The 16,649-nt window shown below is 37.6% G+C and overlaps 1 protein-coding gene across 5 annotated transcripts in view; it reads left to right on the top strand.

Annotated features, from left to right (window-relative positions):
* Window positions 1–16,649, top strand: part of ABHD18 (abhydrolase domain containing 18) — a 41,687-nt gene that overhangs the window by 355 nt on the left and 24,683 nt on the right. For 2 of the 5 annotated variants that reach the window (XM_040250527.1, XM_040250530.1), the window contains exons 2-4: window positions 82–275; window positions 12,132–12,240; window positions 12,873–12,957. In XM_040250527.1, the coding sequence (XP_040106461.1) occupies window positions 260–275; window positions 12,132–12,240; window positions 12,873–12,957 (210 nt within the window). In that variant the 5' untranslated portion in view covers window positions 82–259. Of the gene's footprint in view, window positions 1–81; window positions 276–12,131; window positions 12,241–12,872; window positions 12,958–16,649 lie in introns of those variants that run through there. The other 3 variants (XM_040250529.1, XM_040250528.1, XM_040250531.1) reach the window with 2 other exon arrangements.

The raw sequence follows: 16,649 nt of genomic DNA, 5'->3' as shown, positions 1-16,649 counted from the left end.
TGGAAGGTGGAAGTGTCTACGCGCCGTGGTTTTCTTTGCTCGGCTAACTGCAAAGGCACCTTATCCGTACTGCCTTATTAGGACCTGGAATGGAGATAAGGTCCAGCTGCTCCTCAGATTCGAACCCTTTGCATCCTGCGTGGACTGGGGGCTTCAGCCTTGCAAGAGGTCACTCAGCAGAGTCTGCTGCTGTAACCTGGGGGTTAGAAAAGACACAGCACCAGTTTGACAATGACCAGCTCTTTTCATCGCAAGGAATATGACAATTTTAAGAAGTATGTTATGGGTTGTTTTTGTTTGTTTCAGTAGATCGTGGTGCTGTTTCTTTCCTGGCGTTTACATGTTCACATCTTACCCCTACAAGCAGGCTTGTAAGCTAATTGGTAGCAGTAGTCATGTGTGTCACAATTACCTTGGTATTCGCGCTAGGTACATTCTTATGTGATTTCATCTGATCACAACAGTCCTGTGAGATAGGTAAAGCAGACACATTTCTACTTTACAGAGAACTAAGGCCTAGAGAAGTTAATAACTTACCCAGAATCACTCACTGTGAAAGTGGCAGAGTTGGGACCCAGATTCAATTCTTTTGATCAATATTTATGAGCACTTATCCTGTGCCAGGCCCTATACTAGTTAATATATTGTAATATACCATCACTTCTGATCTTTGTCTTGTTTGTGACCTTGTGTGTATCCTGTTAGACACATTCCACTGGTAAACAACTAAACTTGAAATGTGTTTATTAGTTCAGGATTATCTTCTTAATCCAGACCTGACACTGTGTACTGGATTCAGTCTTGCAGATTTGTTTGTAACAGTTTACAAAAACATATCAGATTTCTATGACTGGTTCCAAGAAAGTACATGGGTAAAATTAGTATTTTTTGTCATGATGTTGTTTTAATATATCTTTGACTTCTTTTTTAATTTCTGGAGTCTGGCACAGTGTATGGCATATATGTATATGGCATATATACATACATATATGTATATATATATATATGACAAAGGAATTTTTAGCCAACATTGCACCTAGCAGAATGGTTACTAAATAATATATGTTGAATGAATACTTACTGAATTGCTTCATTTCATCCCTACAACAATCCTCGAAAGTGGAATTGTCTCAAGCATGCAAGGAAATTGAAAGTACGGAGACTAAGTAATATGCTTAGGGTCCCACCTCTAATTAGCAATAGAACTAGAATCTCAGAAACACAGGACTCTTGACTATAAAGCCTGTGCTTTTCAGCACCAGTCTTCCTATGAAAAAAATGTAAAGAAGAATCTTTTCCCATATCTCTCAAAATATTTCAAAATAGATTATCAATTTGTATATAAATGAAATAACTTGCTATTATGTATTAGGCCAGCTGTTATTCCCTTTTATAGTTTAAGGTGGCTTACTCAAGGTCACACTGCTAGTGGAGGAACCCAGGTCTTCTGACACGGCTGTTTTCCATTGTTGCCTCCAAGTGATGACTTTAGATGGCAGAAGTACATGGAATGAATACACATACAACTGATGAAATGTAAATAAGCTCTGTGTATTGTACCAATTAAAAGAAAAAGAATAAATCATTTCTTAGGAAACATACAACACTCAAAGTAAACATTTTTTTTTAATGTTTAAGAACCTAATTATTTCTTTTAAAGCCTGTGGAAAAGTAGAACTAAATTTGAAATTTGATTATTTTCTTAATGTTTCACAGAAGCATATGAGGCAGTCTGCCTGTTGGATTTCCATAGGTGCCTGCTTAGAATAGAATATATAGCAGATAGACAGCTAGACTAGATACCCCTCCAAACAAATAAATAAAGTTGTTGTTTTACTCTTCTCCAGTGTAAGATTAAAAGGAATTAAATTTGTGGAGGTAGGGTAGTAAATTTTAATAGAGGATATCAGGTGTATCTTAACTCCAGTATAAACTGCTACTTAAATTTGTGTTGAAAATAAGTTACTTAAAAATGTAAAAACTAAGTCTGCATTTTTGTGGATTAAAGTTCTTGTACATGGTGGTATAATTTCATGTATGCCTTTGAGATATGTGTGTATCAACTATTTGAGGATAAATGTCCAGAAACAATTAGGGTTGCATTTAGATGCTTATGTACAGAGTGATAAGAGATGAAAGTACTAGATGGCATAATAGATGTTGAGTGTGATTTAGCAATGGAGCACATTTCTAAGGAAGACTTTTCACTCCTTGGCACTGTGCTAGAACTTCTATTTTTGTTTCACTTTGTTTTTCTTTTTTGCATTGGCTATATAAAAGTATAGATGTGTCAGTCTGGCTTGATACACACTTCGAAAGTGGGTCCAGTTTCTGCAGAAGCTCACTAATGTCAGTCGAGGGCTTTAAAAAGTATCTGATATGGCTCCAGATGGTCCCTTCTTATGGTAAGTGGGAGTTATCTTTACCCTGAGTTTGGATTAAAATCTGTTTATGGTGGCAGTAGATAGCAGTTAGCCCTGCTTGGAAAAACCTACAAGTTTAGAGCATCCCAGAAAACTTGGTCTTTTATATTGTTCTTAGTGATGAAATGGGGTTTAAATCTTGGAGAAGGAAATGGCAAACCACTCCAGTATTTATGCCAGAGAACCTTGCTGGCAGGTTACAGCCCACAGGGTTGCAAAGAATCTGACACCACTTAGCAACTGAGCTTTTAGTGTAACCCCAGAGTCCCAGAGGGCTTCTAGGAAAAACCCACCTGCCTAATGCAGGCGTATAAGAGACGAGAGTTCGATCCCTGGATCAGGAAGATCCTCTGGAGGAGGAAATGGCAACCCACTCTGCCGGGTTCCAGCCCCGGTGGATCCAGGGAATTCAAAGCGGGGATGGAGTTGGCATCTGGGAAAGGACTATTTAATTAGAAATATAAAGAGATTAGGAAAGAATAGTGTAGTAGGAAATTTAGAGGAGGAAAGAGGCTGTATTCCTTGGTTTACATAGAAAGCCAATAAAGCCCTGAGACAAGGGACTTGAACCGTCTACGTAGGGCCACAGGCGCCTGCTTGAATAGCAGAGGGTGCCCTGCCTTGGGCTCCCTCTCGTGTGGGTCTTAGAAGCACGGGCAAATAAGTAGACACGGCTAGCCTCTATGCCCCAGATGGGAATCAGCCAGAAAATAGAGTAAGAAAGAAAAGAAAACACGGGGGAACCAGTCTTTCCAGTGACTGGTCCACCCTTTATTGTCTGGGAAAGCTGTTTATACTTTTGGTTGTACATGGAGATCAATGGATAATACAAAGTTATGCAGCGTCAGCAGCCCTGACTCTTATCGAGACCAGGCTTTCTCTCTGCATACCTAGAAGTATACACAAGTCTTAGGTGATTTACATCATCTTCTGGGCAGAAGGCCTATTAGCATTTTACGGCCCTTTTCTGATAAGGGTCTGTCAACCAGAAAACTTATTTGCCTTAATAGTGTTGTTCTTTTCCAAAATCTGGTGCCACTCTCAGAAAGCACTAAATAAAGTTACATTCTTACATAGCAAGGACATAACAATTTATAACAAGAAAAGAGGAGTACATTGATTTATAACAGAAAATTCATTAACTCAAAAGTCTAGTATTGCAAACATCAAAACTACTATATTCCTATTTCTGCATCCCGTTTACTTTGATTAATATCCTCCCAGGTGCCTAAAAGATAAAGGATATGGAGGCCTGGCAGCAAACATTAACTCAACAATGAAACCCTTCACCAAACTAATTCTTAGCTCTAAAAGTCTCTATATCTTTAAGATGTTTTAAGCTTTGTGCCTCTCTCAGTTGCGGGGCTATAAACAATCACAAGTTGTAAAAGTCTCTGTCAGGCAAGTTAGAGAGCCATCAGAGGGTTTGAGCTGAGACACTCCTTTCATATGCAGGAGACCAGTTGGAGCTCTAAGTTAACTTTTTCCAGAGAAAGGTGGTCGGAGATAGCCCCCTGTAATGTCAGAAGAGTATGGTATAGCAGACAGTAAACAGACAGAAGAGTTCACTTTTCTCAGGTTCATTTCCATTCTTTGGGGGCCTCCCTGGTGGCTCAGATGGTAAAGAATCTGCCTGCAATGACAGAGACCCGAGTTAAATCTTGATAGGGAAGATCCCCTGGAGAAGGGAATGTCTACCCACTCCAGTGTTCTTACCTGAAGTGGATAAAGGAACCTGGCAGGCTATAGTCCATGGGGTCGCAAAGGGTTGGACAGCACTGAGTGACTAACACTTTCACTTTCATTTTTTCCTGTTCTTTGGCAACTTTCTACCTTTTTTTTTTTTTTTGGCCATGCTGTGTGGCATGCATTATCTTAATTCTCTGACCAGGGATGGAACCCATGTCCCCTGCATTGGAATCACGGAGTCTTAACCACTGGACCATCAGGGAAGTCCCTGCAACTTTCTCCTTTTGTGTGTTTGTTTTAGCTTGTTTATCTGTTACCAACTCAGAAGAATATGATGTAGAAAAATGGGTTGTCTCACATACTTTTGTTACTGTAAAACATGAGTGTTGGGATTTTGTTCTTTTTTACACTAACTTGGAATATGCATATTGCTGTTGATGCTATGGATGTAACAGAGGAAGATATGGACCACCCTCCCCCATTCTTTTCCTGCCACTGTAGAGAAAATAAGTAGTCTAAAATACTTGCAAAAAATTATGAAGTCCTGTGTTGTAATGACATGCCATTGTTCTCCTACAGTGTGATAAATGTACACAAAAATGTATCAATACTATTTTTTGAACAATTCCAGAAAGATCCAAGGAATAAAATAATTAAAATTATCATTTATCACTCAGTATTGTCTTTTCTTTATGCTAGAGTTGCATATCTTAATACACAGAGTTGGTCTCTTAAGCAACCCCATGGACTATACAATCCATGGAATTCTCCAGGCCAGAATACTGGAGTGGGTAGACTTTCCCTTCCCCAAGGGATCTTCCCAACCCAGGGATCGAACCCAGGTCTTTGCATTGCAGGCGGATTCTTTACCAGCTTAGCTACAAGGGAAGCCCTTATTTGAAATATGGAACACTAACTCAGAATTTTGATATTTGGTTAAAGAATAAACTGTTCCATTTCTACCCCAGCTGGGTATACTCAGCTCAACTCAGATATTAATCACCCGCAGATAAACACCACAGGAGTTAGTGCAGTTCCCACCAGTTAAAGGTTCAGTCCTCCAGATGCCATTGCTTCCAACGCCAACCACACTTTTAACTGACTTGACTATAGATTTGGGAGTTCCTGTGACCCCTTGGGTTAATAATTTGCTGGAACAACTCAAAAGAACTACTTAAGCCACTATACTATTCTTCTTCTAGCTTCCTAATAAGGGATACAACTTAGCAACACTCCCATGAAGAGACAATTGAGGCAAGTCATAAGAGGAAGTGTGAAGTTTCCATTTTCTTTTATTCCGGAGTCAGTGTGCATCATTCTCCAACACATGTCCATTACCAAGAAGCTCTGCCCTGCCTCAGTGTCTGTAGAGTTATCATCGGGGTCTTCATGACTGATTGTATCCTTAGCAATGTAACTCAGTGCATCTCTGGCTCCTTACCTCTCTTGGAGGTCAGGCTGGCCTGAAGTCAGCCCTCTAATCAAATAGTTGGTCTTTCTGGTTTGGAGGGAATGATGCTAAAGCTGAAACTCCAGTACTTTGGCCACCTCATGCAAAGAGTTGACTCATTGGAAAAGACTCTGATGCTGGGAGGGATTGGGGGCAGGAGGAGAAGGGGACGACAGAGGATGAGATGGCTGGATGGCATCACTGACTTGATGGACGTGAGTCTGAGTGAACTCGGGAGTTGGTGATGGACAGGGAAGCCTGGCGTGCTGCAATTCATGGGGTCACAAAGAGTCGGACACGACTGAGCGACTGAACTGAACTGACTGGTGTCCAGCCAGAAATTATCCTGAATCTATCTAGGGCCCCACCTTGAGTCACCTCATTAGCATAAAGACACTCCTATCACTCAGGGAATTCCAAGAGTTTTAGGAGCTCCACCCCAGGAACTGGGATCAAAGACTACACATACTGACATTTACCTGTAAAGAAAAAAAAAAGCTGGTCAAGCAATTTAAACATATACTTTATATACTTACTTGATTTTAATAATTGCACTAAGTTAAAAAATATATATGATGAGGACAACATTTTAGAATTTATGATTTGTTTAGTGAGTAAAAAACAAAATGCTATAAAAAAAAATACTAAGATTCAGTGGTCTTTATTTTGCTTTGAGGGATTTTGTCTGTTTCTCTGGGCAGGTGTTCTTGAGTGAATGGAAATATATAAATGTGATTTAGACAAACTTTCAAGAGCTCACTTGCTTATAAACATGTTTATTCATATCTATGCAATTTGTTTGTTTTCCTGTTGGTGGTACAGTGAGAAGATGGTGATTGTCACCTCTGGCATTGAGAGCCATGAGGGTGTCAGCCCAGTCATTTTACTCAAAGGCTGAGATGTACAATTGGTTTTTTCCAGTGTGACAGTCTCTAAGGTAGCCCTCCTGTTTACTTCTTTGAGTAATCCCCTCCCTTTGAGTGGGCAGGACTGTATAAGTCTTTATCTTGTCAGCACACTCACTCTCACTGTCCTGTTGGCCTTAAAGAAGTAAACTTTTGTGAACTTCCTATCAAGAGAGCCATGTGGTAGGGAGCTGTGAGTAGTCCCTAGCAGCTGAGGCTGGCCTCTGGCTGAGCAAAATAATGAAGCTTAAATGAATTTTGTTAACAACCTGAGTGAACTTAAAAGTGGTTCTTCTCCCTTCAAGCTTCCAAATGAGAATGCAGCCCAGCCAAAAACCTTGATAAGAGTTACATGATACCCTGAAGCAGAAACCCAAGTGTTCTTAGAACTAATCCTCAAGACAGGGGAAGTGAGAAGATAGGGGGTGGGGGCAGAGGGAGGGGAAGGACCAACTTGATTCAAAAGATTTCTCAAATTCTTTTATTTAAAGGTCTTAGTGAAATCTTCAAATATTTAAATTACACAGTAGTGTTTTTTGAAGAGAATAGTAAGAGCCTTGAGTTCTGTTCTAGCATCAGTAGAATTACTTACTAGGGTCAAATGAATTACTTCTGCTTACTGAGAAAGTTGTTAAGAGGGAAACTGTCAGTTTACTTCCTCTGAAAAATTTTGAAGAGAAACTATCAAATCCAATCAACTCCAACTTCTAAAATGGTTTCATATTTTTATGGTAAAATACACATCACATAAAATTCACCAACATAGCCATTTTTAATTGTATGGTTCGGTGGTATTAGGTGCAACTGTCACCACCAGCCATCTGTAGAATTCTCAATGTGCAAAACTGAAACTGTACACCCATCACCCTCCTCCATTTCCCCTTCCCGTCAGCCCTTGATAACCACCATGCTGCTTTCCGTGTATGAATCTGGCTGCTCTAGGTATCTCATAAATATACCATCATATAGTGTAACATTTGTTAGAATTTTACTCCTTTTTTAAGGCTGAGTGATGTGTCATTGTATGTATATTTCCGGCTTCCCTGGTAGCTCAGCTGGCAAAGAATTTGCCTGCAACGCAGGACACCCCCATTTGATTCCTGGGTCAGGAAGATCCCCTAGAGAAGGGATAGGCTACCCACTCCAGTATTTTGGGGGCTTCCCTGCTGGCTCCATGATAAAGAATCTGCCTGCAATGTGGGAAACCTGAGTTCAATCCCTGGGTTGGGAAGATCCCCTGGAGGAGGGCATGGCAACCCACGCCAGTATTCTTGACTGGAGAATCCCCATGCAGAGAGGAGTCTGGTGAGCTACACTCCATGGGGTCACAAAGAATTGGACACAACTAAGCCACTAAGCACCGCACATGTATATATACATATAATGTATACACGACATTTTGCCTTGCTTCTACTTTTTACAGCTACCAAATTCTAAATTTTAAGACAGAATATGGCTAATTAAAATTATTTTAGATAGAATACAAATTTTAGGTCTACCCTCTGACATAATGCCTGGAAGCTCAGTAAAGAATCTGCCTGCAATGTGGGAGACCTGGGTTTGATCCCAGAGTCGGGAATATCCCTTGGAGTAGGGAATAGCTACCCACTCCAGTATTCTTGCCTGGAGAATTCCATGGACAGAGGAGCCTAACAGGCTACAGTCCATGGGGTTGCTACAGTCCATACAACTGAGCAGCTAACACTTTCAATTTTCTGACATAATGAATTCTCTTAAAATCAATATCTGTATTTTATTTATGCCATTTTAGTTTATCTTTGCATTTTTGACAGTGTTGTGATATTCACGACATACCTATGATTTATTTGATTTTCTAGCTCAAGGGTAAGCATATTATGGCCTATGGGCCAACCTGCCAGTTTTTGTATGGTCTACAAGCTAAGAATAATTTTTGCAGATGTGTTAGTACTCAGTTTGATGATAGGGGTACCAACTATGAACCCCCATTAAGCAAAATCCCAAGTGACCTCCGATAAAAAAAAGGAATTTAACATTAAAAAAATTGAATTTTATATTTACTGCAGTGTTATAGGGAGTTCTCTTGGATATGGTGCAATGGGTTGGTTTGATTATATAAACATTTAAGAAAATGTGTGGAATGCATAAAAAACTAATTTTTAAAATTAGTGGAATGGTGAAAGCTTTTTGCTATGAATCTGATAGGTAAATATTTAAAATCCAAACTCTATAGAAAATTATTATAAATCTTTAAAGTCAACAATCAGTCTCCACTAGATAAATGGTAATAATAGCATGACATATTTCCTGCTCATTTGATCTCCTATTCTTTGGACCCGTATTTCGGCAAGTCACACTTTTTCACATCTTCCCTTTTGTGTTTGCATATCTTCTATCTGCCTGACTGATCTCCCTGAAGACTCAGTTAAAACTTTGATTTTTCTTTATAACCTTTCCTTCGCTTTTGTAACCGCTTTTAACTATAATCATCCATATAAAATATAGGTTGTTCATTTTATGAAAATAAATCAATTATACTTAGGATTTCTACTTCAGTTTATTTAAAAAGTTACAGAAACAGCAACAACAAATTGTAGTGTATTCCTAATTACTTGGGAAAGTCTCTAAGCTTTGCCTTTCTACACCATCTCTGCACCCTCTGCAAATGTTCAAATGATATTGTCTTTCATCATAGCTCTTTGCTAGTACATCACATCTGGTTATTCATACTTCACAGGACAATTCTTATCATATGCAGACTTTTACTTCACTAGGCAACAGCAAAAGATTTTTCAGCAAACTATGTATTAATGTCAGAATACCACATAGTTGTAAAACATGTAGAAATGGGTAATTCAGGAAAGCTTGAAAATAGCATATAATTTCATTCAGTTCAATTCAGTCACTCAGTAATGTCTGACTCTTTGCAACCCCATGAATCACAGCATGCCAGGCCTCCTTGTCCATCACCAACTCCTGGAGTCCACTCAAACCCATGTCCATCGAGTTGGTGATGCCATCCAGCCATCTCATCGTCTGTCGTCCCCTTCTCCTCCTGCCCCCAATCCCTCCCAGCATCAGGGTCTTTTCCAGTGAGTCAACTCTTCGCATGAGGTGGCCAAAGTATTGGAGTTTCAGCTTCAACATCAGTCCTTCCAGTGAACACCAGGACTGATCTCCGTTAGGATGGACTGGTTGGACCTCCTTGCAGTACAAGGGACTCTCAAGAGTCTTCTCCAACACCACAGTTCAAAAGCATCAATTCTTCGGCACTCGGCTTCCTTCACAGTCCAACTCTCACATCCATACATGACCACTGGAAAAACCATAGCCTTGACTAGATGGACCTTTGTTGGCAAAGTAATGTCTCTGCTTTTTAACATGCTATCTAGGTTGGTCATAACTTTCCTTCCAAGGAGTAAGCATCTTTTAATTTCATGGCTACAGTCACCATCTGCAGTGATTCTGGAGCCCAAAAAATAAAGTCTGACACTGTTTCCAGTGTTTTCCCATCTATTTCCCATGAAGTGATGGGACCGGATGCCATGATCTTCGTTTTCTGAATGTTGAGCTTTAAGCCAACTTTTTCGCTCTCCTCTTTCACTTTCATCAAGAGGCTTTTTAGTTCCTCTTCACTTTCTGCCATAAGGGTGGTGTCATCTGCATATCTGAGGTTATTGATATTTCTCCTGGCAATCTTGATTCCAGCTTGTGCTTCTTCCAGCCCAGCGTTTCTCATGATGTACTCTGCATAGAAGTTAAATAAGCAGAGTGACAATATACAGCCTTGACGTACTCCTTCTCCTATTTGGAACCAATCTGTTGTTCCATGTCTAGTTCTACAAATCTTTAAAAATCGTTCAGTCAGAAAATGTTATTTAAGAGCTTGGTGCATTAAGGTAAGGAAATTCTTAGGTTTTTTTGTCCTACAAGATTCAGCTGAAACTAAAGTTGTTAAGTTTAAGTAATAACACACAAAGGCTTTAACCACTGCCACAAAAACTGGTAACAGGAGTTTCCCTCTCTGATTAACAATGCAAACCAGTTGAGTAGAAAAATTATTAACAGATAATGTCAACATTATTGACATCTCTCCCTTGTTAACATTAAATTTTGACTTTATTTAAAATATTGACTATACTTTTGTAAAGTGGTAAAAGAAAGCTGAAAATGTATTTTATCATCGTCTGTAGGTATTCTAGGAAGCTTATGTCATTCAGTTCTGGATTAACTTTCAAAGTGACTATTGAAAATTCTTAGAATGTTTTAGGAAATGTTTAAAAAAATTTTTTTCAGAGGAAGTGGCAAATAAATGAGTACATAAGGATTCTTCAAATTGATTTTTGCTTTCATCCTCTTCTTTAAATGGAATTGATTTTCTTCCTATAAACTATCATAAATTATAGAAGTCCTATATGGTTGGCATTTGTCAGATTTGCTCCTTCAATACATTGATATACTAACATGGCTACAATAATATGATAAAATCTTAACACAATAATGGTGATAGAAGTTTTGTATGGAATTCTAGTGAAATTTCTTCACATTAATAAATATTTTTGCTGGTCCAGTCATAAAAATAATAAAGTGCTAGTCCAGTTGATGGTGGATTAGATTGTACACTTAATGCAAAGAAGAGCATTAAAATGAACTTGTTTGTTACAAATCAAAGAGTAAAAATATAAGACATAAATGGTGGTTCCCCCAACATTCAGAGTAATAGATAAGTACTTATGAAACCTCACTGATGGACCTTTTAATTTCCATTATCCATTTTTCTAAGTAGAATAAACGCTGAACCTGAATCAGGTTTTGCCTGCAAGTCAAAACTGCACCATTCAATTTGAAAAGACTGAGGCAGGTATTTTTTAAAAGCTTCAGAACTGTTTGGGAAAGACAGATAAGTGGTACAGAAGTAGTCGCATTGATTAATTATTACTTTTCATGCACTGTAGTGTAGAAGAGTAGTTAGATCTTTAGTCATGTTAGGTCTGTTCCCCACTTGTGTGACCTTAATCACCTATCCTCTCCTTGTCTTGGGGTATTGTATCCTTTCTTCATTAAAATGTTGGAAAGTTTAAACAAGAACTTACGTGCGTGTGTGTTTAGTTTTTAAATGGTGACCAGGAGATAAAACAGTACTACATATTAGCCACTCCTGTTGTTATCAACAGATATTGAGTATTTACTGTCAGTCACTGTGCTGAGAATGGGAAGGTGCTGCCTTAGAGAATTCGGTTTACTGATGCTCAGGGCTCTACTTCATCTTCTCTACTTTCGTCTTAGTTCTTTGTTCCTGACTCTTGTATCTTATTCCCAAGAGAATAAAGTCAAGGTTCTAGTTTAGTCTCATTATTTCATTTTCCCCCAGTCTTATTGGTATATAATGTCATATTAAAGTAGACAACACAATGACTTGATATATGTATATATTGTGATGCATTTACCACAAGTTTAGATAACATCCCAGGGTTACAATTTTTTTTTTCCCTATAAGATAAGTAAGTCACAGGGATGTAATGTACAGCATAGTAACTATTGTTAACAATACTGTGTTGTATATTGGAAAGTTGCTAAGAGTAGATCAATCTTTAATTTGTACCTAATATGTAAAGAGAAAGTTAGAAAATTGACCTGCTGAGTAAAAAAAAATATTTCAAGGTCATTTAAATGTTTGTTTTATAGATGTTTGTTTGCTACTGATGGGTGTGAGCAAGTTAGATATTCTATACCGGAGACTACTCCTTACAAAACTTTTTATCAGAGGATGGGGAAGGCCAGAGGATCTCAAAAGGTAAGCAGTTTTCTCTGCATGCTTGCCAAGTTTGTTGTTTTCGTAAACATTTAAAATTTCATTTCAGTTTTTAAAAAAGCCTTTTTCTGTAAATATAAAGTGACTGGTAAATTAAGAATTAGCTATTAAATAAGAAAAGAAATTGTTTTCTCTCTTTTATCTAATTATTGCTGTTAAGTTTTAACTCACATAATCATAAATTGAACTGTTTTTAAAGTAATTCAGACTTAAAGATAAAGAGCTCTCAGACATAGATTTTTAACTTTGATAATTATTGCTTAGAGTTTTCAAGGACTGAACTTTCTTGAATAACTTGAATTTGTGATGACTTTAAAACTGTGATATACTATATAGCTCATGAAAACATTTGGATTTATGAAAAATAATTCAGGATTTGCACCTTTAATTTTGAGGCTTTCCTATTTGATTACTTTCAGAACAGTGATATTTCTCATGTTTTTTCTGAAACAAAATTTCAGTCTTGAAAAAAACACACTAATTTTTTGTTTCATTATTAAAATTAAATTTTGATACAGTTGGTAAACTAGACTTGCTAATTTTTAGTTGCTTTTCATCAGTCTCAATATAATGGAAATAATGAATTTTTTCCTTTTCCTCCCTTCCCATAATAGACTCTTTGAATTCAGAAAGATTATTGGAAATCGAGAAAGATGTCAGAATCTGGTTTCAAGTGATTATCCAGTGTACATCGATAAGGTATTAAAATGAAAGAAATGCAGTTATAGAAATTCAGGTTTTATATAACTGTGTGGCAAGAGTGGGCTGAATGTTGGAATATAATAACAGTGAGTTCTAAAACATGAGTACAATATAGATTTTTTTCATTTAATATTTTTTAAATGTTATTATTGTTTATATTCTAATTGAATGCTTACAATAACTATCTGCATGTTTATATAGGAGCATATTTTTAACACTTAGATAAATAAAAGAAAATATTTAGGGCTGGATCTTTTTGAACCTCATTTTTATCTTTAGGCTCAAGAAAGTTAAAGTAAATTATTCAACATTTCAGAAGAATTACAAATAATATAGGGAAGTACTCCAGTTAGAGAATCAGCACATGAAAAGTTGTTAGCAAAACAATTGTTATGTAACATCAAAGAATTCTTGTGGGATACAGTTAATTGCTGAGAGAAAGGGTAGAAAGTAAATGCTATAAAATTAGAGAATATGAGAAAATGTTTTTGAAATAGTTTTGTTTTTAAGCAACCATGTTTTTTTGTAAAATATTTCTAGATTTATGTAATTGGATATTTAGTGTTCTTGGGGAAGAGCTGCAAATGGTTAAACTTCATATCCCTCACTGCCATCAACCAAAATAACTCCACTTTCATCTCTTTTATATATTGGATAAAAGACTTTCATTGCTAAACACAGGATCTTGTAAATTGGAAATCCCTCCTCTATACCATATAGCAGTTCCTTATATCTTCTGGATTTAGAACATTTCTCCCTCAAACTTGGCTAAATATTTCCATTTTCTCTGTTTTCTTCTACTAAAGACTCACAGGCTTAAACAAATTTAAAACATAGCACATAAAGATCAGAACTCTAACTCCGGCCACTTTTTACCCCCTATTTCCATTTTTCCTCCCTGGGAGGAATTACTGTTAGGATTTTAGAATGCTGTCTTGCAGATATCCTTCCTCTCCCCCAACCTTATCTCACTCTCACTCTCAGTTTTCAACCATTGAGAAATAATTCAAATACAGAAAAATCACCCTTTTAAAATGTACAATTCAGTGTAGTTTTTTATTATATTCCAAGATGTACAACTATCCCTATCTAATTCCAGAACAGTTTATTGCCCCCAGAAGAAGCCCTATACCCGTTAGTTGTCACCTGCCACTTCCCTAGCCTCTCACCTGCTGGTAATCACTCATTTGTTGTCTCTGTGGATTCACTGTTCTGGACATTTCTTATAAATGGAATCATCCAGCATGTGGCATTTTGTTTCTGGCTTAATTCACTTAGCAGATTTTTAAGGTTCACACATGTTGTACCAGGTACCAGTGCTTCATTCTTTTTTATGGCTAAATATTCCAGTGTAAATATGTACATTTTGTTTATTCATTTATTGATGAGCAGTTGAGTTGTTTTTACTTTTTAACTATTATGAATAATAATTCCATGAATATTCATGTTCTAGTGTTTTTGGAAGAGAAGGCAAGGGCACCCCACTCCAGTACTCTTGCCTGGAAGATCCCATGGATGGAGGAGCCTGGTAGGCTGCAGTCCATGGGGTCGCTACTATTCGGACACAACTGAGCGACTTCACTTTCACTTTTCACTTTCATGCATTGGAGAAGGAAATGGCAACCCACTCCAGTATTCTTGCCTGGAGAATCCCAGGGAAGGTAGAGCCTCGTGGGCTGCCATCTACGGGGTTGCACAGAGTCAGACACAACTGAAGCGACTTAGCAGCAGCAGCAGTGTTTTGTGGATCTACGTTTTCAGTTCTCTTGGGTATACACCTAGGAATGAAATTGCTCAGTCACATGGTAATTTTGTGCTTAAATTATTAACAAACTGTCAACTGTTTTCCAAAGTGTACCACTTTAAAACTTTCCCACACGCAGTGTAAAATACTTTCAGTTTCTCCACATCCTTGTTAATATTTCTACTTGCCCTAGCCTTCCTAATGGGTGTGAAGTATATTTTATTATGATTTTGATATGCCTTTCCCTAATGACTGTGACATTGAGCATCCTTTCATATTCTTATCGGTCATTTTCATTTGAGAAATATCTGTGAAACCCTTGCCCATTTTTAATTGGGTTATTCATCTTTTTAGTGTTGAGTTGTAGCTTGCCTAATTTTAAAATCTATATTCTGTAGCTCTGAGAGTGTTTTTTTTTCCTTATCAAATTGCCATTTATTCCAACACTATTTGTTGAATTATTATTCCCTTTCACATTAGGTTGTGCTGCCTCCTTTTTCAAATAATTAATTCTTCTAAGATAGATAAAAGAAAAGTTTAAAACTGTAAGAGGCACAAATATGACTAAATGTAAAGATTTCTTGGATTAAAATTTCATATTATATATATTAGGTCTCCTTACCATTTTTTTTTAAGAGAAAATACAATGTAATCCCAATTAAAATATTCAGTTTAGTACTAAGGTCCATAAAAGGATCCTTAAATTATTTTGAGAAGGACTCAAATATATATTTCGGAAGTATAGTCAGATCAGGAATACCTGAAAAGGAAGAGTGGTAAGTAAAAACTAGTTCAGTCATATATCAATGGGTATTGTAAGGCACAGCATACTCAACACAGCCTAATACTGGTATTGAAATAAAATATATGCTAATAAGACCCAATATATGATTGGAAATAATTTGTCAAAATTTATGGAAGCTTACTTAATGCCCATCTCATCCTCTTTCGTCCCCTTCTCCTCCTGCATTCAATCTTTCCCAGCTTCAGGGTCTTTTCCAATGAGTCAGTCCTTCATATCAGGTGCCCAAAGTATTGGAATTTCAGCTTCAGCATCAGTCCTTCCAGTGAATATTCAGAACTGATTTCCTTTAGGATGGACTGGTTGGATCTCCTTGCTGTCCAAGGGACTCTCAAGAATCTCTCTCCAACACCATAGTTCAAAAGCATCAATTCATTGGTATTCAGCTTTCTTTATAAGCCAACTCTCACATCCATACATGACAACTGGAAAAACCATAGCTTTCACTAGACGGACCTTTGTTAGCAAAGTAATGTCTCTGCTTTTTAATATGCTATCTAGGTTGGTGATAACTCTCCTTCCAGGGAATAAGCATCTTTTAATTTCATGGCTGCAGTCACCATCTGCAGTGATTTTGGAGTCCAGAAAAATAAAGTCTCTCACTGCTTTGTTTCCCCATCTATTTGCCATGAAGTGAAGGGACCAGATGCCATGATCTTCGTTTTCTGAATATTGAGTTTTAAGCCACCTCTTTCACTCTCCTCTTTCACTTTCATCAAGAGGCTCTTTAGTTCTTCTTCACTTTCTGCCATAAGGGTGGTGTCATCTGCATATCTGAGGTTATTGATACTTCTCCCAGCAATCTTGGTTCCAGCTTGTGCTTCATCCTGCCCAGCATTTCTCATGATGTACTCTGCATATAAGTTAAATAAGCAGGATGACAATATACAGCCTTGATGTACTCCTTTCCCAATTTGGAACCAGTCTGTTGTTCCATGTCCAGTTCTAACTGTTGCTTCTTGACTTTCATACAGATTTCTCAGGAGGCAGGTCAAGTGGTCTGGTATTCCCATCTCTTCAAGAATGTTCCACAGTTTGTTGTGATTCACAGTCAAAGGCTTTGGCGTAGTCGATAAAGCAGATGTTTTTCTGGAACTCCTGCTTTTTCAATGATCCAGCGGATGTTGGCAATTTGATCTCTGG

Source organism: Oryx dammah, unplaced genomic scaffold, assembly GCF_014754425.2.
Source record: "Oryx dammah isolate SB20612 unplaced genomic scaffold, SCBI_Odam_1.1 HiC_scaffold_12, whole genome shotgun sequence".
Lineage (NCBI taxonomy): Eukaryota > Metazoa > Chordata > Mammalia > Artiodactyla > Bovidae > Oryx > Oryx dammah.
Note: the sequence above shows the minus strand (reverse complement) of the source record. Positions and strands in the feature narration are given on the sequence as shown.